Here is a 23,559-nt window from a genome sequence, read left to right as displayed (position 1 = left end):
GTGTCGGTGGTATAACGATACTTTTCTAGTTTGCTTAATAACACGCCCTAAATGAATAATTTTCCATTCTAATACCTCAAGCCGTTGGCTGTGGAAGGAATTCATCGCTGAAGCAAAGCGCGCCACAGCCGGGAAGGGCTATTATGACATGTTTGACACCGGCTCAGATTCAAATAGTACGTTGATTGCTCCAGCAGTGCCCCCGTCTTTCGGTCCACGCCAAACGATGCCGACGTCCGCGGGCTCCAAAAGACACCCAATACAGAGACACCCAATCGTCACCTCACACAACGACCGCGTCTCACTGCGGGCCCTCGGTGGGCTGCAGTCGTAGGGATTCACTTAAGGGAAAAATTACTACGCCTCCTATTAATGGCACAGCGTGGTAAACCCAGCGACCAGCAGGTCGTCGGTGTGTGTATAGTGTTACGGTACGTTGCCGGATTCCGCGAGTCGCTCTCCTGCGGGCCAGGGCCTCGTGAATGAATCCTTACACCGCTCGAGCCGGCGGCTCGAAGGGGCAGCTTCGTGTGAAGGAAACCGCAGCACTGCCACGTCCATCTTTGCGGTATTGATTTCCACCGGCGCGTAGGACGGTCTCGGTTACATGCCGCTCGTTTCTCCGCACCGTTCCCTCCTATCCCCGTACAGGTAACCGGCACTTTGAGCCGGCAACCGGCTAGTTCGAGGACCCCCGACCAGTTCGCATTGGATCGTGCATCAGGACGCACCGGTGTCACCGCCACGACCCAGCACAGGACAGGACGACGTAGTGTTACTTGCGAGTGTGTGTGTGTTTGTGGGTGGGTGTGTGGCGGGGTGTGTACGGGTGTGGTTCCAGTTGGTGTGATTCCCCCAAAATCCAGCTGCTCCAAAAAGAGCTGCTCCCAGAAGTCCCATCCAGAGTGTATTGCGGGAGTCAGTTTTGGGAGTCATCGCGACAACTCACTTGTGTAGGCTCGTTCCATGACCAAGCAATCCGCCATCAAACTCCTCAACATGGTTGCGAATGGACGCAAGAGACCATCATCGATCAACGAACAGCAGTTGATACCGCTGGATCCACCTTCCAGCTGTTTGTCGTCACCACCGCCAGGGGGCGCTGGGCGCTGTTATCAGTCATCACTGCGCAGCTACAGCAAGTGGTCCCCAACGGAGCAGGGTGCGACGCTGGTGTGGCGGGATCTATGCGTCTACGCCACGGCTGGGTCCTCCGACGACAAGACCGGTGTTGGAGGTGGAAGTCAACGGTCTTCGATCAAGCGCATCATCAATAATGTGAGCGGTGCAGTTACCCCGGGGACGCTCATCGCTCTGATGGGCTCAAGTGGAGCTGGCAAGAGTACGCTCATGTCGGCTCTGGCCTATCGAACACCGCGTAAGTGCTTTTGAAGAAGTGCCACAGTGAGTTTACTCCAACCAAGCGTCAGGTTCCTGGACGCGATCGATAACTTAGACCTGACTCGGTGGACCTGACGTGGTTTTTGTTTGGTCTTATGCGCGCTCATGTCGCGTTTTGCGTTATGGTCTTAGCTCAGGTCGTTTCGTGATGGAGTCTTAAGCTGACACGAGTGATGGGGTCTGATCTGCAGTTTCTTACATGACGTTTCGCTTTCATTTCGACCTACAGCGGGCACCGTCGTGCAGGGGGACATTCTGGTGAATGGACAACCGGTAGGACCGTACATGTACCGGTTGAGTGGATTCGTGCACCAGGACGACCTGTTTGTGGGGTCACTGACCGTACGCGAGCACATGTACTTCATGGCGAAGTTGCGGCTAGACCGGCGAGTCTGCCATCGAGCCATCGACCAGATGATTCGGGACCTGCTAGAGCGCACGGGGTTGACCAGATGCGCACAGACTCGCATTGGTGAGGCTGGTGATGGGAAGATGTTGTCCGGTGGCGAGAAGAAGCGGCTCGCCTTCGCCACGGAGCTGCTCACTAAGCCTACGTTGCTGTTCTGCGACGAACCTACGACCGGGCTGGACTCGTTCAGTGCTCAAGCGTTGGTGTCAACGCTGCAACAACTCGCCCGACGTGGTACCGCCATCATCTGCACTATCCACCAGCCATCTTCGCAACTTTTCTCCATGTTCGACCAGGTGATGTTGCTGGCAGATGGGCGTATTGCGTATGCTGGTCGTCCACATGACGCACTCGCGTTCTTCGCCCAACACGGACATGCCTGCCCACCTAGCTATAACCCGGCAGAGTACCTCATTGGAGCCCTGGCAACCGCACCAGGCTTCGAGAAGGCGTCCCAACGGGCAGCCCAACGTCTCTGTGACCTGTTTGCGGTCAGTGAAGCCGCCAGTCAGCGAGATGTGTTGATCAACCTCGAGGTGCACATGGCGGAGAGTGGTGACTATCGGGTAACGGAGGAGCAACACCTGTCTGGGCGACCGAACTGGCTGCACACCACGCTCTGGTTGACGTACAGAGCGTTGTTAACCGTCGTTCGAGATCCCACAGTACAGTACCTGCGGTTGCTGCAGAAGATGGTGAGTGAGGTGTAGTGAGCCTGTTGGTTCCACTCCACCGACCGCACGATGGATCTGATCTGAGGTATCTCTTTTCTTGCAGGCAATCGCCCTGATGGCGGGTTTGTGCTTTGCCGGTGCCATCGAACCCACGCAACTGGGCGTTCAGGCGACACAGGGCATCTTGTTCATCTTGATCTCGGAGAACACCTTCACCCCGATGTACGCGGTGCTGGCCGTCTTCCCCGAGACGTTCCCGCTGTTCATCCGCGAGACGAAGAACGGTCTCTACCGTACGTCGCAGTACTACGTGGCAAATGTGGTCGCGATGTTGCCAGGTCTCATCCTTGAGCCGCTCGTGTTTGTCGTGATCGCGTACTGGTTGGCGGCGTTACGTCCAACACTCTACGCCTTCGTTGTGACTGCCATTGCGGCCACTCTTGTCATGAACGTGTCTACCGCCTGTGGGTGCTTCTTCTCGGCCGCCTTCAACTCGTTGCCGCTAGCTATGGCTTATCTGGTGCCGTTCGACTACATCCTCATGATCACGTCCGGTGTCTTTATCCATCTCAACACGATGCCTATTGCGACACGATGGTTACCGTACCTGTCTTGGATGATGTACGCCAACGAGGCAATGTCCATCGCTCAGTGGGAGGGTGTCACCAATCTCAGTAAGTTGGAATAGCGAGCGAGAGCAGGTGTTGTAGGTTTGTGCATGGTTTTTATCGCATTTGTTCTCCGTTTTTCTAGCTTGCTCTACTGTGGATGACAAACTACCATGCCTGCGAACCGGCCATGAGGTCCTCGAGCATTACAGCTTTGACGAGAGCCACCTGCAGCTCAACCTGTGGGCTATGGTGTTGTTGTACTTCTGTTTTCACGTGTTCGGGTATTTGTTTCTCTGGCGCAAAACTAAACGTTGAGTGGTGAAAGCCATTCGACGGTTATTAACATACATTGTCTGTGTCAATAAAATAGGTTACCCCCGATCTTAATTTTGTTATTATGTATTTTCTCGTGCTACTACCAGATTATGTCTATATTCACTACTACAGGCCAAATATGTTAGTATCTGAACTAATATGTAAATTGTTTACTTATTATTAGCCAAAGAAACCTGTTCGGTATGCAATATGCAGCATTTCTGCCAATTGGCGACGGACTTTTTCAATGAGGTGTTTGATTTTTTTTAACCAGTGCGTTAGTTATCCAACGTTTTCAGAAAAAAAAATTGTCGATAACATAGTAGCATAAATTTTTTAAATTCAATATACCAAACAAAACAATTGTTTAAAATCGAAAAAAATTGTTGATTATCAATGAAGTGCAATAGATAACGAAAGAACTTGGATATATGTTTCATATTAACATAAACAACAACTTTTGGTAAAAATTCAAAAATTATGCCGCTGTTTCAACCCTGTTTCAATGTTTGTGCTTTGAAAAAATCTTTTTAGTACTGTGATATTCATAGTGGTCTTTGCTAAACATTGTATCTAGATGAAATATATCAAAAATAAGAAAAAAATCATACTATTCATTATACACGTATACTGTGTTGAAACCAATCACAATTAATTTAGTAATCTCTTTCATTTATGATAAAACAAAAAAATCATGAAGGTTTTTGATTTGCATGTTCAATTCTCAGGTTAACTAGTAGAAATAATCTTTCAAAAATTACCTTGTCTTTTTTTTTCAAATATATAAAATTTTATTTTTGAACGTTTATGTCCAGCATACAACACAATGTGATTATCCAACCCAATGTGAACTGGAAACAATTCTTGGTCAGGGCTGTTGCGTATGCTAAAAAGGAAGGCGCTTAATCTACCTAAAGATTACCTTCAGAATATGATACCAAATAACTATTCAGTTATTTATTTTGATTTGATTACTTTGTAATAAACTGAAAAATTGCTGCAATACGAGCAACTTCTGAATAATTCAACACAATCCAAGGCTCACCGAATTTATTTTGTCCGCTTATGTCAAATCATTAAATGTCAAAATGTTTCTGTATTCCACCACCTGGTCTTGGCTCATAGTTTGTTCCGGCATATTTTGTTTCTTGTATATTTATAAATGTTTTTCCGAGATTTTAGCGCCAAATTGAATATTAAATATTTATCTGAGTGCAGGTACTTTCGATATTAAAATAAAAAAGATTATAGTTTATGTTTCTTTGCAATACTTGTGATAAAATACAACCGATACATCACGAGGTACAGTAAAGCGCGAGTTAAACAATAGTATCCAAAAATCAAGTGGAGCATCCAGCTTCCATCTTTAACCGAACGCGTTTGGAATGAGAAAATGGCTCCAAACGCCATGGCGAAAGAGCAGCAATCAACCGACCAGGAATCAACCCAAGCGCTGAAGGCAGCAGACATTTTGAGTCCAACATCAAGCGTAGCTTCTAGTAAAACTGGAACCACTCCGGCTCACCGCTACAAGTGTGAATTTTGTGGGAAAACCTTCAAGCGCCAAGACGAACACGATCGGCATCGCTTTTCGCACACTGGCGTGGTAATGTCGAGCCTCTTTGACCACCGATTTCTCGCCTATTTGCTTCATTTGGTCATTCAACGCTGATCGTTCTTTTTTTTTTCAGCACGCGTACATCTGCTTAGAGCCAAATTGCGAGAAAGTCTACTCCAACCGTTCCCACCTATTGCGCCACATCCGAGCGAACCACCTGCAGCAGACGGATCCTAAGCAACCGACGGTAATCTGCAAGCAGCCAAACTGCAAGATGAAGTTCACCAGCAAGCAGGCCATGAAGCGCCACTACCAAACCAAGCACGTTATCGGAAAGCCGTACGCGTGCGAGCAATGCAGCGAGCGGTTCTGGCGCAAACTGCAGCTGAAGATGCACAAGATTGAACACACAGGCCAGTATCCGCACCGGTGCGAGCACTGCAACCAGGGTTTTGTGAATCTTCGCTCGATGCGTAGCCACCGATGCACGCAGAACACGCTCAAGTGTCCCGACTGCGCGAAAGAGGTTCAGCGCTGGTCGGAGTTGGTGGCACATCGTCGGCTGGAACACCCGAATCAGTTCCGTTGCGAGCACTGTAGCAAGCAGTTCCACACGAAGCGCAGCTTGAAGATGCACGGCCAGGTACATCTTACGGCTGACCAACGGGACGTGTACGAGTGCCCGTATGAGGGTTGCCCGCGATTCTACGAGCACGAGCGAAATCTTATCGCGCACGTACGCTCGAAGCACGAGGGCCGCAAGCAAGAGGAGTTCAAGTGCCCGTTGGCGGACTGCGGACGAGTGTTGGCCTCCAAGCAGAAGCTCGAGCAGCACCGGAAGCTGCATCTGTCGGTGTCGAAAGCGGCACGGCGCACGAAGCAGCTCGATAAGTTGCCGTCTTCCGAGCGCACGCCCGCAGACAAACAGGAAATGGTCGCTGCGGCTTTGGCATGGCGTGGGACGGATGCGACCGAGGAATCGAAGAAGCAATGTGTGGTGACGCCGGAAAAGCAGAGCTATCTGGATGTTACCACCGATTCGGAAGTGGATAGTGCGCTGTCCGTGCCTAAATTGCTTGCGTCACATTTGCAAGGTCTCTGCATGCAAATCGACGCGTTGCGTTCCGATTTCACCATGGTTTGAGCGTTTGAAAATTGTTATTATTTTTGTATAGCATGCATTGGAGGTACTCTAGGTGGGAATTTAATTAAGTGAATTGTACTATTTTAATCGCATTTCATATTTGGAGAGGATAGAAAGTCTTATACGAGGTACGTGTACCGGTTTGTACACATTAAAGCCGCGTTAGTAGGAATAAGAAACCCCCAATTTCGGGTTATTGTATCGTATAACATCCGCCAAGCGAATGTCCGTAACTTAAACATTGGTTGGTATTTTTTTTTAGAATTTTATTTTAGTTTAGTTATACAGTCATACTATGTAAGTCGTATTGTGAATTATCTACACTAATGAAATAAATCTGTAGCAGAACTTTATTCAGCCGTGTTAGTTCCAACCCTTCACAGCGAGCTGGTCACCTTTCGTTTGCGCATCGCCATCAGCCACTCATCCAGCTGCTGCTCGCCAGTTTTCGGTGCTGGTTGATAGTAGTTTGCCGGAGGACTGCCCTCCTCTAGACGCACGAAGTAGTGGCAATGCTTGTACTCGACTTCACCGGCGCGTCCGCGGGCGTGCCGTCGTATGCCCTTAAACACGCGACCTTTGCCACACAGCGACTCCGCCACCCATAGATTGCTCCGGAACTCGACGTTGTGGCGCTTGACAGCCATATCGACCGCCTCGAGAATGGCCTCCTTCACGAAGCTGGCGCCTTTTTTGTCGATGAACGATAGCTGCTTTACGGCCTCGTCTACCGACATGCCGCGTACGAAGGATGCGACGTACCACATCTTTTTGGGGCTGTACTTGATGTTCGTTTTTTGGTGGCAAATAAACGCCGGACGTGGTTCTTCACCGGCGGTTTGTGGTGGGTAGATCACCTTGTTGTACTGCAACCATCGTTGCGGGCCGGTGTTGTGTCCGTTCCAGTTTTTGGCCAGTGAACCGCTCGTGTGCAGGTTGGCGACAATGAGTCCTGCAGCGTCGGAACGGGCCGTTAGGGACAGCCGCTTGAGTGTGTTCACTAGGAGGGTGGCCATTGTGGATCAGCTACTATTAATTTCGTAACCACGGCCTGGGAATGGTTTTCCGGGCTCGAACTCCCGGTTGCGCAGAGTGTGTTATGTATACACACAAACGTAGCCCAGCACACTCGCATGGAGGAGTGCCGTTGACGTAAGCCAGTGAACTGTGAGTGACAGTCGAGTAGCTCGGAAAAATCGAGCAGTTCGATGAGACCTGCTATTGTTTATTTTTCGTGCAAAGGAAAACGCAGCAGCCGTTGGAAATTATGTTAGTCGCTTTTCCAAAGACTTTTACCTATCGTTTGAATTACATTTAAGGTAAAAAAGAATCTTAGTCTATCAAAAAACAGGTGCTGCATTTTTTTCATATTATATTTTCATCTAACAACACATGTAACGTATTTTAGAGTGTATAACAACCGCCCGTATTAAATATCCAAAATAAAAAAAAGGCTTTTTTCGTATTTGTAAGCATTTGTAGCAATTTTATAAACACAATGCATTTTTCACATTATATTTCATAATACTCTTCCAATTCGTTCTCACTGATGTCTTCATTTTCAACTTTGCAATCGTCAATGTCGTCCCTCTTATCATCGTTCATGAAAAAATGCATCATTCTCAGTGCTATCAAGATTGTTATAAATTCCTCATATTTTAAAGGATTTGACGAAAATCGTTTCACTGACGCCTCTCCATACAGTAAGGACCCATTAGCATATCTCTGGGATGGTGGGTTTTCTGACTCTTCTTGAAGGGATCAGGATTGAATCAGCCCCTTGTATCTACTCACTCCATTCTTCTATTATTAAACCCTTTATCGGTTTATTGAGGCTGACGTCCAGTGGTTGCAGCTGACTGATTAGACCCTCAGGAATGACTTCCACAAATGTTTTGTTTTGTGCAGCAATTCGTTTACTTCTGGTGCTGGATGACCTCGAAATGCATGCAGCACAAGCATTGCTGTTTTTTCATAAGAACTTCAGGTCTCTTGTTCGAAACATTTTGAAACCACATCTCAGTCGTATCCATCCATCCTTGTGGTTGAACATAGACGAAAATTCTATAAGACAATTTTTCTCTATGCTTCGTCTTCCTATTAATAAAAATAAGCATTGGAGGCAACAAAAGCAGCGCATTTCGCCCTAATTTTGAAAAGACCGTTAATACTTTACGCGAGATTTTAAATGTTACTACCCATGTATAACGACTCCCTTAATACGACTATGGAAATTTTGAAACACGTTATACACGCTAAAATACGGCAATAGCTCGGAAGGCTTCTGAAGAGCAAAAAGAAGAGATCTTGCTGAGTGAAAATTACATAATAAACACAAAAATGTTCAACAATACACAATATTGGCAAGAGCCACATAGGCCCACTATGTTTGCAAATTACCCAGCAAACTCTTGTTGATCAAAGCAACACATCCTGATTTTCCATTGGCGTATTCGACCGAGCATGCTGGCAAACGCACGTTGCACTCCCTGGCAGCACTGTGCTGGAACGTCATCGATCGAAGCACTCTGAGTGTACGCGAGTTGCCTGACGTTTAAATTTGCGTAAACTCCACTCAGCGCGCCGTACTGCAGTTGGAAGTTGGGCTAACAAACCAAAAAAAAAAATACTGGCACACATTTCCCGAGTGCTCTGGAAGAGTTCCCACCCCAAGGGGTAGCACTCACGCCAGTTTTCCAATCCAACCCGCACGGACGCAGCGCGCAGTGAATTTTCCTTCGTTTCTGACGCGTGCAGTCGGGAGCGAACCTATAGGGCGGCAGTTTGGCAGGGAAAAAATCTCATCCCGTGGTGAAACCCCGTGCACCCAACCTCGCTAGTAATTCGGTGTGCCATAGTTTCGGTGCGGTGGCGAAGGAACTTGAACTCTGCTAAAAACGAGCCCCCCCCCCCGGAAAGGACCGCGATGTGGCGCAGTGGCATGTGAAAGCGTAAAGGAAAAATTCCCGCAAAGATTGCTGCTTGAAATACTGCCCCGTTTTGGTCCCCAGTGAGGCGAGCGCTAGGATCGTGCAAATCCATACAGCGTGCCCTTCGGTTGGTGTAGTGGTGCTTCCTTCTGCTCCTGTGGCCATTCGCGAACGCACAAGCAACCAAAAACGTCCCAACGGCAAGGGACCTGGAACCCTGCCCGCGAGTCCTGGCACGGTACACGCCGTTTTTTTTCGCATTTTCCAGTGCACATTGGCGTGCAAAAAACACAAAAAAAAACCTCCCCAAAAGCGAGCGGTACACACGCTCCCACACGCGCGTACACGGCTATCCTCACACGCGCTAACACATCCGCAACGTCGCTTTGCAGCACGAAAGGAAGCGGATGCTTGTTTTGCTGTAGAATCCTGGCCCCGGCCAGCACCACTGCCACTCGTCCGTGTGTGTGGGTGTGTGAGTGTGTGAGTGTGGGTGTGCGCGGTCACGACACTCGCACACGATTTGTTGACGATGGCGGTGTTGTCCGTTGTTTGTGCGTACGGAATGGTGGCGGAGGCTTGAAGAGACTCCCCCTTTTTCCCCCCACCACCCTCTCCACACCCCTTTGGTCCAGCAGCACTTACGGCTACGTACGTTTTTCTTCGCATTGTCTCGATTCCCCTACAGTCCACGCCGGAGCGAAGGAACCGTCCACGTCCCCGGAAGCGGAAGCGTCCGTCCATCGGCGGTTATTCCCGCGGTCCTTCATCGTGTCAACGGCTCGCAGCCCCGCCCGTCCATCAAGCAAGCAAACCCCTCCCCGCATTAGTCTGCCCATCAACCGCGACCTGGCCAGGGTCTGGCCGGCAGTGAGCGTACCCTGACCGGAAGCAGCAGTTGTCCCATCGAGGACGGTAAGTAGCGCCGTGGTTGTGGTGCATTATCTAACCACTGACAGCCGAACGTCACTCGGTTCGACCTGCTCGAAGGGGTCAAACGTGCGACCGATGCGCCAACGTCAGCTGGTGTGGTTGATCTCCGTGGACCATAAACACGCACTAGGTTCGCGAGCTGGATGGGAGTAGAATTCTGAGGCCTGCTCGCGGTTACGGCCGGCCAACATTCATGCGCACAACCCTGCACGTGCACCGGTGTGTGCGGGTGCTTGGTGTGGTTGTGTTGGTGAACCGTACGAAGCATTGATTTTGAAGCTCCCTCGCAACGCGTCATTCACGCCGTGTGGTGGAGGAGTTCACGGTTTTTGGAGCAGACACCAAGCGCCGATGTTCCGGAAGAAAGTCATCGTCACAGCTCGGAACACCTGCAGTTTTGTTTTATTGCACGGCTCCACTAGCGGATGTACGTCCGGGTGTACAAGCGCCTTTCGATGGAACGGTTGCAGTACCTAGTGCGGGTGTGTGCGTGTGTAGACACCCTCCTCGGGGAGGGTAGCAATCCGCAAGATGCTCACTCCGTGGCACCTTACCCCCTGGCTGGCCATTTTGCAGCTGCTCCATTGGTGTTTGTTTATTTTTTTTTGTTTGTTTCGAAACCCGTGGACAAATATAGACTGCCAGCGTTTCGCGGGCGCGCTCCGTTGGCAATCGTTCGCTGGCGGAAAACTTCGCCCTCCACGAGATGACGAAATGTCAGTGTACAATGTTGGTTACGCGAAAATGGGTTTGTTTTCGTGCGACACGCTCGAAATAATCCCAAACCGATGCTCCGGATGCTTCTCTTCCATTCCCAAGATCTTTCGACCTTTCGCGCACGTCGTGAGTCTCCACTAATGCACCTACGGGCGATTGCAGGTTAGAGTTTCTGCCGAGCACCGGTTGCCCGTTAGACAGTCCACGAGGACGACAGTGCCGCAACGAGGACGAGCCCGTTCGACGAGAGCCTCCAGCTCCAGCCGGACGACGATGGATGCGGTGCCTGGGCGAGTGCCGCCGGACGAGACGGCACCCGCCAGAACTAGTGCGGACAACACTGGCATCAAATCGCCGCAGCAACACCTGCCAGAGCTGCCGCGTCAGGATTCGCATCAACACCGCCAACATCAGCATCACCAGCCGCACCAACAGGGCTGGGATATGACGGATAATGCACATTCCACGCTACCTGGTGCCATCCAGCGGAAGTCACGCCCGGAGGAACGGAGTAAAGACCGGTCTGGACGTTCGGATGATGAAGGTGACAGACCCAGGAGCAGGACCTCCTCGGACAAGGTAACTCCTCGCGAGCCTGGATCTTGCTAGGTTTCCCCCAAGATCTTCCTTTCTGTACACGTGCTCTATTGTGTAAGACCCTCGCAACACACCTCGGCTGTGGAGTTGCTCCACTAGTCACGTTTGGTTCTTTGCGAAGCGTCTGTAGGTCCATAAAGATCCCGTTTATAAACTCCCATCCGTGTAGAGGGTGCCCTACTCCAAGTTTATAGACTTTACCACCGGTAAAGTTTATTTATAGAATCCTGCAGATGGACTCGCGAAGAGTACGTAATGCTGGTAATGACTGGTAGTGCCAAATGTCTCCCATCGCGCCTGGATACACCTTCCACCTCGATTAGTACCCCTGTTGTTTTCCCCTGTAACGTGTACAGTAGTGTTTTTCCCTGCCTTTCAAATTGCAACCTTGTTGTCGCGCCCGTAGTACTGCTTGCGATATACGGACTCGCTGTGACTCGAAATATGCTCACATAAGATCTCTTTCTCTGTCTCCCTCTCTCTCTCTTTCTCTCTCTCTCTCTCTCTCTCTCGCATCATTTTGCTTACGGCTTCAACGTGGCGTCAATAGCTTGTGGTACACCTCATCATTGGCTTCCGTGATATCTGCGTGTTTACACTAGTGCTACCGCTTGGTACCTTGTTCGTTTGCTTCGTCTCCGCTTACGTCTTCCAGCCAGAGGAAATCCACGAGACGCACTGTCGGGTATGGAGTTTTGTTTGTATTAATAAGTGTTTGCTTTAATATCGGTCTAGATGTCCTTATGTCGGTACAGTACCGTGCGTGTTGTGTCGGAGCGGACGTTCATTTTAGCATCGGAACATTGTGAGGCTTGCAAAGTCACTGACATTATCGAAATGCTTTTGCTGAAAAAGCTTTAGCTACTTTAGCTATAAGCTGTAAGGAAAACGCAAAATTTCTTCGCTTACCTTTTAAGGCATCGTTCAAACTACTTATATCTTAAATATGAATCATGTACATTTGTCTGAATCATGTTCTGTTTATATTACCCAAACGAATGTTATTTCTGCAGGAATGAACCGTCTTCTCCTTTGAAGAAAATCGCACTAATGAGATACTTCTGGACATGTGCTAATTGTGACGTTTTGCTCTCGGACGTCACCTTCATCTCTTCTTATTTTTCGTTTTCTTTTTCTCTGTCTCTATCTATTTTTCTTTTTCCCTTTGTGTGTACTCTGTTTTTTTAAACTAGGTATACAACATTATACCTTCGATCAGCGCCATTACTGGCGTCAGCCCGCAACGATATCTCTGGCGCGTCTCGATCGCACTCCACATCGGACCGCGCTTCATTATTGCCTTCGTCTACCGGAACTGGTATCGCGCCATGGCGGACAGCCTCAACGATCCCGGCGTAAGTTGCATAGGTTTTTCAATTCCCTATCCTGATTCCTCTATTCACTCGAGGTGTTTCTCTTGGTTCCTCAGCGCCTGACGAAAGCTTGCCGGATGATCAATGTTGTCTACTGGCTTAACTTGATCGAGATCAGTGCCCTGTGCGGTGTTACTTATATCTCCAACAAGGAAAACTACCGTAAGTATGCACCACCGACATCAACCGTCAGATGGACGTCGAGGACGAACTTCGATCGCACGTTTTCGCTCGTTTTGCAGCACTCCACGAGAAGGTGTTCATCATCTTCATGACGACGTCACTGTCGTACATGCTGGCGACGCTGAAGTTGCTGAAAATCTTGCAACCTGACGGGCCGCAAACACCGAATGAGGAGGCATCGTTGCGTTACAAGCAGGCCTTCTTCGCGCTCTCGATCGCGAGCACGATCGGGTTAATACTGTTTTTCCTTAAGCATCGCTTCCTCTGCCAGGACCTCGGTAAGATCTTTCTCGAGCTCACCCTAGCACACTGGCTTCACTGACATTCTGTTTCATTATCCTCAACAGCGTTTAGTTGGTTCGCTCTGTGCGAGTACATCGTGGCGTCCGCCAACATGGGCTTTCATTGTACCACGATGTTGGACTTCTCGACCGAGCACTTTTTGATTGCCAAAAACGCGAAGCAGTACAAGAAGCAGCACACCTCACTCGGATGGAAGCTCGACTGAGCGGTGCCATCATTTGGGGCGAGTTCGTCTCATCGACCTTAGAGATTTCTTCCTAGTTTGGTTCACCTGCCGGGCATGTTCGCAGGACTCTGGGCATTTTTATTTATTTATTTTTTGGGTTGGTTTTGTTGGCAATTTGATAGTGTTTCCTTATCATCTCTGGAATGTCTATGAGGGAAGGAGAAGCAAAATAATGGCGAAGTATGGTGACACTGACAAATGAACCTTGAGAGCACTGTATTTCGTCAACGTTGCGGTGCTCTATCCTTGTGCTCCTTCTTACTCTAGGCACAGTAAAGGGCTGATAAAAACGAATCAATTGCAATTCCTCTGTACCGTAGAGCGAAGTAGACGTAGATATCGATCTAATAATATGATATAAATTTATATATTTGTATACATATATATATACATACCAAAAAGAACCCCTGCAATCGTATATGTATATAAAAATATACTGTTGTATTGTTTATTATTACATCGATGAATTATAAATGCATAAAACAATTATTTAGCGACTCTCACACAACCACATGTTGCTGCAAACTACTGTATATATATAAACAAAATATATATATATACATACCTGTACACGTATAACCAAACAGACAAAACTGTAATTCATACTTATTTATAAATCAAAGGAAACGCCCTCAAGCGAATGAACCCATACGTTAAGCGAGAGGCAGATTTATTAGGCTAATTAAATACTGTTTTTAAGTGGTCAACTAAACGCGGGTACCGTTTAGTTTGGGTACTTCTTCGAAAACCAACCGCTAATCGAGCCCGCAAGCTCGGAAAATCGCGGTATTCATTCGACATAATTGCCACCCCGGAGGAGAGAGGAATACTAACTAAATCAATCACGCAAACACTCACACCACAAACAAAAGACATAGAGCCACACAGGCTGGCGAAGGAGTAGAAAAATAAAACACTTTCGCTTCCGACAGGAGGCTCGTCGGTGTCCCGTTGGCTGCCCGAATAGGAGTGTCGGTTGAGCAAAGCCCGGTTTCCGGTTTCCGTTTTCCGATCCCACCATGGTTCGGCAAGTCTAGTGCATTTTTGGTTTGTTTGTTCGTAGTAGCGACCCACACGGGTGTGCACTCATAGTTACCGTAGTTAATCGTGTCTTGACAGGGTAGAGGGAAAACCCGTCGGAAGATACACCTAGCCAGGCGCCTATGCTAGGAACCTTGGGCACCTTGTGTTGTAAGGTTCTGATTTGGTACCGCTTCGAGGAGACGACACCGCACGACACACACTCACACATTCACATCGACACACACGCATAGACATCAGCTCTTTCCATTTATACGTACGAGGCGAGAAGTCGCCAGGCGTAAACACACACATATCAAATTATTCGACGCATAAGATGGCGGAACGGCAGCAGGACGTTTAGAGCGTGCTTTGTGTTATCCGTATCCCTGACCACGGGTGTGCCTGCCGCGGTACATGTACACCGGGAGTGGGCTGAAAGGAACCTAACCTAACTTATACGTAATGCAACGCACAAATGACAGATGCTTCCCGTATCCCTATCCCTAGATATCCTGCCTTAATTCCTGATAGGAAGAGCGGAGAGAGAGAGAGAGAGGGAGATAGAGGGGGTTTCGGTGTTTACTGATAGTGTTAACAACACCTCCTTTTCATATAAATTGCGCGAAACGATAAATCAAGAAAGTGTCAGGAATTAACTCTGAGATTGGACAATGGAAAACAGTCAGAGGTGAAACCAGGGACATCATCTTATCCCTGTCCTGTTCCCGCATCATGTGGCGTACAACCTCCCACCTTCCGTTCGTTTCCTCATACCATCCCACCTTCCAAACGGTCGTCTGTCGGGCGCAAAGATACGAAACCCGCCTGGCCCGGGCAGTGGCGGAGGTGTGTGGGTGCTGTGTGTTTGTGTATGTGCGTGCGGGTGTGTGTTGATAGTATTTTACTGCGCCCACCTAGCGGACCGCCACTACTCCACTGCTTCCCAGGCGAAGGCGCTGCGAACAACTATGCAACGAGAGAATTAGGATAAAGATTTTTAAGTTTTGTTTTTTAAACTCTATGAAACCTCTAAATCAAGCGGATTAGTAAACACAACAGGCAAAGAATACGAACGAATAACAAGGCAGGAGGGAAACGAGAGATAGAGAGAAAAAGGAAAGGAGAAAAGAAAAAAGAGAAAGTTATATAAAACACAAAAAAACGGTTACCTGTTAGCAACTGTAAGGAAGAACTTGCGGTGAGGGTGCGATCCGCTAGATTACAAAATGTAAACGAGTAAATGAACTAATAGTAACAAAAACTAAATTAAAAAACAAAACAAAAAAAAACAAAAAAGAAAAACGAACGCAAAACACCACAACCGGTGCGCGGGGGTTAGCAAAATGAGCGGTGAAAAGTAGCCAAGAAAATATGAACTAATGAATAAGAAACATGCAAGCAGATGTACCGACACTCACACACATAAACACACACAAACATTCAATGTGCAGGACATGTGCAAGACGAACAGGATTATCGAAACGATTGCGATTATAGAGACAAGTAAACCAGATTGCGAAAAGAATAACATAATGGCAAACAAAATAACAAAAAAAACACACACAAACACGCATACATACAAAGAATACGAAACGTTATCAGTAGTAGCAGTAGCACTATTTTTCGGAATCAATCCTCACACGTCAAATACACACGCAGGCTCTATAGAGTAGTTACCGTTTCATATTAACTCGCTTGCTCACGCACACACATACACACATACACACACACAACTCCCCACGAACTAGTACACTGACACTCGCGCATAAAGCCCTCAGCCCCCACCTCACCTCCTTCTTCACACTTACACACCGACACGAAAGAGATGGCCGTGAAAATCGGTGCCAGTTGCAGCGATGCAGGCGCTGATCGGGATACGGTGAGCAGAGTGGTCTTTAAAGAATTTATCTAAAAACTAAATAAACGCCCTCGGTGCGAAACGGGGACAGGGCGGAGCAGGGCGGCAAGTGTGCGAGGTGTGCTACCGAGTTTTCTTTCCTAACCAACTTTCACTGCACTTTGCCCACTACCGTGGCGGCAGTTTTCTTCGAGAACATTAATAATAGCATAAAGCAAGCGTTTTTCAACCGGAGCCGTTTGGCGGGAGTAATGTTACTTGCTAGAATGCCGATAGCGAAAACGAGAATAGAGAAAATAAATAAACTGGCAAACCGTGTCGCAGGCAACATACCAAAATAAAACCAAATAAAGAAAATAGAACAATGAGGCTCTCAAAAACAAAAAACAGAGGAAATAAAATAAGCTAAGCTAAAGAAACGAAGCAAACAAATAGCAGTACCAGCAGCATCAGCAAATCGTAGTTGTCGCAGGGACAACAACCGTAACACCATAGCTCCCAAAGGTACCAAGTCACAGCCGAGAAGATGGAATAGGTGGGAAAGAATGAAACAAACCGGCAACAACTGGAGGTTATGACGAGTAGTGTTTAGAAGCGGAAGTTTGGCTCTCGCATTACAGTGGAGGCAAATTTTTACGAATAAGCGAGCGAACGTCAAAGGAAAGAAGGGAAAATATAGGGGGCATGTGAGTGAGAGAGTACACGGATGGACGAATAAAGATCAGATAAAATAACAAACGTTTCGTTTCGAAAATTTCTTCTCGTTCAAGAGAATTGGTGATAAACATGTCTAAAATGTGGCCAATCGGTACAGACAGCCGCGATGCAAGAACAAATGTTTCAGTCCTACAATTCCAACCCAATTTTTTTATCAACCAATCTCATTGGGGCTCTGTAAACCTTTTTTTTGGTTACAAAACATCCAACACTTTCCACAGCGAGTAAGAACCTTGAACTTTAACCTTTATTGAACTTTAACCCGAAATCAGTGCCCCTGGACGCACTTGTTCTGAAGTCTTTCACAGTTACGCTATCCATTGTACTATTTGAAACTATTGGCAATGAGTTATTTAAGTTTCAACCGCAGATAGAAACAAGATCGTTAGAGGTAAGCTGTGTTTGATTTATAATTGAACGTTCTGGATGATAGAAAGCGCTCCAAAACGCGCTCTCCGATATCACTCATTCAAGCGTACTGTGAACCTGTTCAAGGTTGCTTTACTTGGCGCTCATCCACCATCAACAGCTACTTCCAATCGAGCTTAAGGCTGGCAGCTAAGAGGCCATTGCTGCCAACACGCGAACAGCCTGCGCTAAATCAGCGCAGAATGTACACGACTTTTACTTTCTGCTCTCGGTTTTTCCCTGTGTAAATGCACCCACCAGTGGGTCCTTAAGGCCCTTCCTTCCACGGCCAAGAGCGACAACAAAATAAAACAACAAACAAACCAACAACCCACTGTGCGATGGAGCCGCCCGGTGTGCGCTCGTTCGCTCGCTCACCATCATCCCTGTTCGAGGTCCGAAATTGGGGCACTCACGCGCGAGCACCCGCACCGACTCACGATTCGCTGGTTCGCTCACTCTCGCGCACTCACCGCGCCCCAAACGTGAGTGCGTGCGTGCCCCGTTTGGAGCACAATTTGCCTAAAAAAAAAAAAAGAACCGAAGCGGGTAACTGTCAAAGCGGGCGCCCGAGCTCGCGCCACTCTTCATTCGTTCGCACGCCGGCAAACGGAAAACGCCACTGCTCCTTTGGTCATTCGTCATCCGCGCTCCGTGTCGAGTGCTTCAGTGGTTTCGCGTAAAACGCACGTACACGCATACACGGAGGCGAGCGCACGCGCGCATCTAACCGCGCTTTGGTTTCTAGTGGCTTAGGCGGGTTAGGGTGGTTTACTTGTTTCACACGCCTGCCGAGTGATCCTCGCGTGGAGTACGGTAGGATTTTCACGTGGAAAACCCCGCTTCGGGTGCTGAAGGTGTAAGTGTAAACGTGCCAAGTGAATGCAGGAGGCCACTCGCAGGACCCTACGCGGCCTTAGTCGGTTCGAATCACGCGATGCGGTGTTCAGTGAGCGTGCTGCGATCGTGCGCGAAAGGACCGCAAGCTCTCGAAAGTAAAATTTGAACAAATCCAAACCAAACGAGGCAAATAATCAACGGCATCCCGTGCCGGCGAGTGTCGGTGGTCAGCTTCAACACCTCCAGCGGGTGCGTGCTCTTATCTGGAACCTTTTCTTTTTATTCCGTGGCGTATCACGGCGCGATCGTATCGGGTTGCTGCGTCCGCGTGGTTTCGGTGGTTTGGTTTGTCGTTTTTCTTTTCCTCTTCGCGCTGTTTCGAAGGTTGTTCCCTTCGTTTCGGTACGATTTGTGTGTCTCCGTTGGCGGTATCGTGACACAAAACGGCGATAGCGATCGGCAAGTCGGCCATCAACAACCAGCGGCAACAATCAATAGCCAGCCGCGATCGCACACGCCTTCGCCGCTCTTCTGTTACTTTTTACCGGTGGTCGCCCTTTTCAAGCCACCCACACAACCGCCCAGCCCCAGGCTAGCGCAAAAAAAAAAACAGAAAGGGTCGAAATTTTGATTTGTTTTCCGCAATTTTCCTAAAAGCCCCAGCCGCATCCCCACGTTTGGTTGGGCCCTCTTTTCCACTCACCCCACCCGCCCACTCAATCACCCGCTCAATCAGCTACCCCCCCCTCCCCCCTACCCTCCTCCCCACCCTACTCCTCCAACTTTCGGCGCCGTTTTGTTTTTCTTTCGACGCGTTTCCGCGAGACCACTTTAGCGAGTGGTGTACCGGAAGCCAGGAACGGCCGCCAAGATTGACAAAGGAAACTTCAACTTTTTGAACCCGCTCGCGTATCCGACGGCGGCAAGCGCGGCAGCGGCGGTAGCGGCAGCGGCGGCACAGAGCGGCCCACCGAGCGACGTCGGCGGCGGTGTCGGCGGCGGCGCTGGTATCGGACCGGGCGGTGGCGGAAGCCTCGCCGGCGGCACTAGCTCGACGACGGCTGCGGCGGCAGCGGCGGCGGCGGCGGCAGCGGCAGCGGCGGCGGCCGTTGTGAGCGGCAACAATCACCCGCACCCGGTGCATCACCCGCACCATCCGCACCACCACCACCCACACCACCCGGTGCATCATCCGCATCATCCGCATCATCACCATCACCACCATCATCCGCACTTTGGGCCGCTTGGTGGCGGTGCGGACACGCTTGGTGGTGGGGTAGGACCCTCGGTGGCGGCGGTGGCAGGAGCAGGCACCGGAGGCACCGGCGGAGGAGGTAGCGGAAGTGCCGGTGGCGGTGGTAGTGCCGGTGGCATCGCCGGTCTCAGGATGGACTGCGACTATTCGAAGCTGTTCTACGCTAAACGTGAGTAATCGCGCGTGTTTATGGGGTGGGAAGGTCCTTAGGGAACGAGTGGATGGGGGGGAGAGGGTTTGTGGTGCGAGGGAAAAGGTCCACTGAAATCGAACAAACCCAGCAACCTGTGGGTATTATTTTATTATGCTAAAATTAAGATGACTTTCTTCTCGTACTAACTGGGAGTTTTTTAAAAGGTGCCTAAATTGCGCAAATGCAATCAAATAAGAAGAAATAGGGTGAGGAGGGCGAGGGGAGGGGGGAAAGGGCAGCCGGAGGGAAGAGAAAACAAAATACGCTCGTTTCACTATAAACACCCCCGAAACCGTGGCCCGGTTGTAAAAAGGTGCGCAGTAAAATTCATAAAACAAACCCCCACGAGGAACGCAACCTTTGAAGTGTGACTGTTGGCAAATAAGTCGTGAAATAAGTCACCGTGGAAGTCACCTCCGAAGAAAGGGACTTTTCCACGAGCTGCAGGTGAGGGCGCACACCAATCAATATTTTCATTTACCCGCCAACACGACCGTGACAGCGCAATAAAATCACGCGAGCGTGCGCCACCCTCTCAGCTGTCAAAACATAACCTATACGGTAGTTGCATTTAGTCCACAACTTCTAACGCCAGCGCGCCACGGCTAGAAGAAGCTGGAAGCTGAGGTACAATAGCGCACTTTTAGTGCAACATCTGCTAGTTCATTCTCTGAATCGATAATGTCTAGAAATAGCTTGGCACGGAATAAACTTCCAACCATCGAGGCGTGGTAGTCCAAGGACGTAAAGTAGCGTTTATTTTAGCACTCGCTCAGGTTATTATTCTACCGGATGCGGATCTGCAACATCGGTGATTGTGCAAGGGCTCGTGCCATACGCTCGGTAAAACCAAGGCTACATCTCGCAAGCAAACCAGCTGCTTGATAAGCAGTTCTTTCGGGAGTTTTCGCTGACGGCAGAACTAGACTAGGTGTCTTTATGTGGATGGCAATATTGCACGCTCTAGTTACGCTAGCCATTCTTGGCACCCGATCTTGCCGGCAAGTGTTGACACTTCAACACGAAACTGGAAACCACTCAGGTCTCAGGCGTGCTCTGTCGCCATCCAAGCACGTCTTTGCGATCGGGCAGATGTCAGCGATGCTTATGTGACGAGATGTGACGGAGTTTGTTCTATGTTGCTCACTTCCTGACTGTTTGTTGACAGTTGCAAGTTTTGCCTCGTGGACAATTTACTTTATTTTTCGATCTTTGACTCATTGCTGGAGCACATCGGGAGGCAAACAGCATCTAGCTGATTATGCAGAACGTGTAATTGAGGGACGGTTGCGACATACCGTGGAGGTTAGAGAGCTGTCGATGTGTTCGGTGGGAGATGCTGGAGGAAAGATCCGGTTGTGGAGCAATAGCAGGTATGCTGACTTCTGAGAATGATGAGCACCAAATCATCGATCGCTGTTTCTAGCTGATGCGGTTGCTTTGAACGCGCGTTGGTTGATGGAATTTTGCAGGCAATGCCTGAGCACAAAGGACAATACCTTTATTATATTTATCTATTGCTATGGTTTACGAGAACAAAAGGTGGGTTGTTTACGCAATGCAAAGGAATTTCCAAGTGGCACTGACACTCGGGTGACTTTCGCGACGGAGGCTTGAGACATCGTTCTGTTTACTTATTATTTTAACACTCGGTTTAGTACGGTTAAATAGCGCGTTTTAAAATATCTTCAACGAGGCAGAAAGCAAAGGCATAAATCTATGACATTAAAAGCAGGTATCATAGATTAGGCATTTCTTCAAATAATTCCAATACTAAACTATTTGAATATTTGATATGTATCATCTCCATTTCTTCAACACTTTGACACTTCTTTATATTTTGAATCGGTACACTAAAGTGAGCATGCTATTAGAAGCCCTAAAAGTCTATTATTATACTCTAACCATTATTACAAATATATATAAAACAAAGATCAGCGATCATGTTTTCCTAAACAACACCGCCATTGAATGCGTTTGACAAATGGTCACTTGTAAAATAGCTTCACAAGACATAATGAACAACATGGCTGCTATTTAGCACAAAAACCTACAAGTTATCGAACAATTGACGCAGAAGACAAAGGCTGTTGAAGTCAACGAAAAGGGTTTTCAATACTCTTGCACTCTTCAGCACAAGTGGGCCCCGTTTCAAATCACATCCGAATCAACCTCATGTGAACATCGGTTGCCTAATTGAACGTTCCGAAAGCCTTGTGATTGTGAACCAGCACGAGGAAGAACAGAAAACTGCCCCATCCCGATGGAGCCGTTCGTAATAAAATGATAATAAAAAAACAATTGACATCCTGCGCGCGTTGGCCACGACCTTCCACTCTTCGGTCAGCCTCGAAGGCGATATAGAGCTGTTCCAGGTCACATCTAGTCTGCATTCTCAGCCCTTCCAGCAGGTTCCACTTCCAAGAAGCGCTCAGTGAAGCGCATCCGATAGCACAACAGACCTACCGTCGATGTTCGCGATGCAATTAAGGGTGTTTTCTCTCACCTGACGCGACTGGCAACCGGCATGGGTCGAGTGTATTTTTACCAACACCTGCCCTTCCAGAGCTGCGCTATCATTCTTCGCTTTCGGACGAATCTGTTCACAACCGTTGGGGTGGCTATATTGCGCGCTTTATTGCCATGTACCTATCACGAATCGATTGGTACCGACCATTTGGGGCACTGCTTGGTTTTCGTTGCTCGCTTCTTCCTGCCCTTTGCATCGCCCTTGCTGAGAAAGGGCACCTACCAGCGAAAGCGCAACGGAACGCGCGCGCAAGCAAAGGGAAATAAATAAAAGCAAACGTAATAGGTGCCATTTTCTTGCATCATTGATCATCGATTGCATTGGAGGGTGCTGGAGCCGCCGGAAAGTGAACGGGCGGCGTGGGAACCCCCGCACTTTCATCCCATTCTCTTCCTCCCCATCTCCACCCACTCAGGGAGGTCCGAAGGGCTCAAGATTATTGCTTGTTCGGTTCAGCCGATGGGGCGAGTTTTATTACTTTCAAACGTTCTCGTTCGTTTGTTTGTTTTGTTCCCCCTTTGTTACGGGGCGTGCGCGCACAATTTTCCTCTCGTTAGCGTGTTGAGGAAGCAAGAGGGGGGGGGGATGGAGAAGAAACTGGGGGAGAATATAAAAAAAAAGAGAAGTGAAAATAAAACAACAAAACGCAATTGGACACACTCGAATGGAACTATTTCCGCGGCCGAATCTTCTGTGTTTTCCCGCTTTTCCCAGCTCAAGCAAATCGCATCACTCTCCCTTCTTCCTCTTGCTCCCCCCCCCCCCTCACCATTTCCCGCTTCAGTGATGGAGCACCCCGGGAGGAGGAGGAGGCAGCTAAAAGTAGCGTTTAGTTTTTGCCTCCCGAATGGTCGCGTGGGTGGGCCATTTTGGAGGGATGAAGAGTAGCTGAGGGAGGTGCGAAGGGGGGTAAGGATTGGACAGAGGGCAGCATTGGAGGTGAAATTGCTTTCGGTCACTGCTTTCTCTGAAGTGCCACCCTCCCCAAAAACCACCCTGATTGGATGAATGATGTTTTGACCCTTGTTATGGGTGGAAAATAAAAATTAGATCAGCTACGAGTCCGCGGGAAATTGGCGAGTTGATTCGTCGTTTCGCTTCCGAGAGCCACGGTTTTTCACCGGAAACGAGCGAGGCGCCTCCATCGACCCAACCAGCACGTTGTTTCCAAGGGGTTGAGTTGACATCGACTCATTCAGGGTGTTGGAAATGCATTGATTTCTAATGAAAACAGGGAACACCTTGAGTATACAGAAATATTTTGTAATTAACACTGAGCTTCTGATAGAAATGTTTCAAAGTGATTCTGTTCTTGATGAAAGCGAAAAGATACATGCGCCATTGCAATTTACAATGTACGA

At 48.7% G+C, this 23,559-nt stretch overlaps 5 protein-coding genes across 5 annotated transcripts in view; 4 read left to right on the top strand and 1 right to left on the bottom strand.

Annotated features, from left to right (window-relative positions):
* Positions 1–969: 969 nt before the first annotated feature.
* On the top strand, positions 970–3,410 carry LOC128728618 (protein scarlet). Its single transcript, XM_053822248.1, has 4 exons — positions 970–1,378; positions 1,631–2,505; positions 2,588–3,158; positions 3,238–3,410. Exons 1-4 carry the CDS (start codon positions 1,000–1,002, stop codon positions 3,408–3,410), a joined length of 1,998 nt encoding a protein of 665 aa, XP_053678223.1. The 5' UTR covers positions 970–999.
* A 1,408-nt stretch (positions 3,411–4,818) lies between these two features.
* LOC128728912 (zinc finger protein 91) lies at positions 4,819–6,184 on the top strand. Its single transcript, XM_053822562.1, has 2 exons — positions 4,819–5,016; positions 5,102–6,184. The coding sequence occupies exons 1-2, from the start codon at positions 4,819–4,821 to the stop codon at positions 6,110–6,112; spliced, it is 1,209 nt and encodes a 402-aa protein (XP_053678537.1). The 3' UTR covers positions 6,113–6,184.
* An 84-nt stretch (positions 6,185–6,268) lies between these two features.
* Positions 6,269–7,167, bottom strand: LOC128728687 (39S ribosomal protein L22, mitochondrial). The gene has a single exon (XM_053822321.1). It carries the CDS (start codon positions 7,126–7,128, stop codon positions 6,490–6,492), a length of 639 nt encoding a protein of 212 aa, XP_053678296.1. The 5' UTR covers positions 7,129–7,167; the 3' UTR covers positions 6,269–6,489.
* A 3,798-nt stretch (positions 7,168–10,965) lies between these two features.
* Positions 10,966–13,353, top strand: LOC128729074 (post-GPI attachment to proteins factor 2-like). Its single transcript, XM_053822725.1, has 6 exons — positions 10,966–11,271; positions 11,840–11,974; positions 12,483–12,644; positions 12,719–12,824; positions 12,905–13,123; positions 13,193–13,353. Exons 1-6 carry the CDS (start codon positions 10,966–10,968, stop codon positions 13,351–13,353), a joined length of 1,089 nt encoding a protein of 362 aa, XP_053678700.1.
* A 6,254-nt stretch (positions 13,354–19,607) lies between these two features.
* LOC128728840 (transcriptional enhancer factor TEF-1) overlaps positions 19,608–23,559 on the top strand; it is a 77,290-nt gene continuing 73,338 nt past the window's right edge. The window contains exon 1 of the mRNA XM_053822489.1: positions 19,608–19,644. Coding sequence (XP_053678464.1) covers positions 19,608–19,644 — 37 coding nt within the window. The remainder of the gene's footprint in view (positions 19,645–23,559) is intronic.

The sequence above is a fragment of the Anopheles nili genome, chromosome X (assembly GCF_943737925.1).
Source record: "Anopheles nili chromosome X, idAnoNiliSN_F5_01, whole genome shotgun sequence".
Taxonomy (NCBI): Eukaryota; Metazoa; Arthropoda; class Insecta; order Diptera; family Culicidae; genus Anopheles; species Anopheles nili.
The sequence above is the reverse complement of the archived record's forward strand: the minus strand, read 5'-3'. Positions and strand labels throughout refer to the sequence as shown.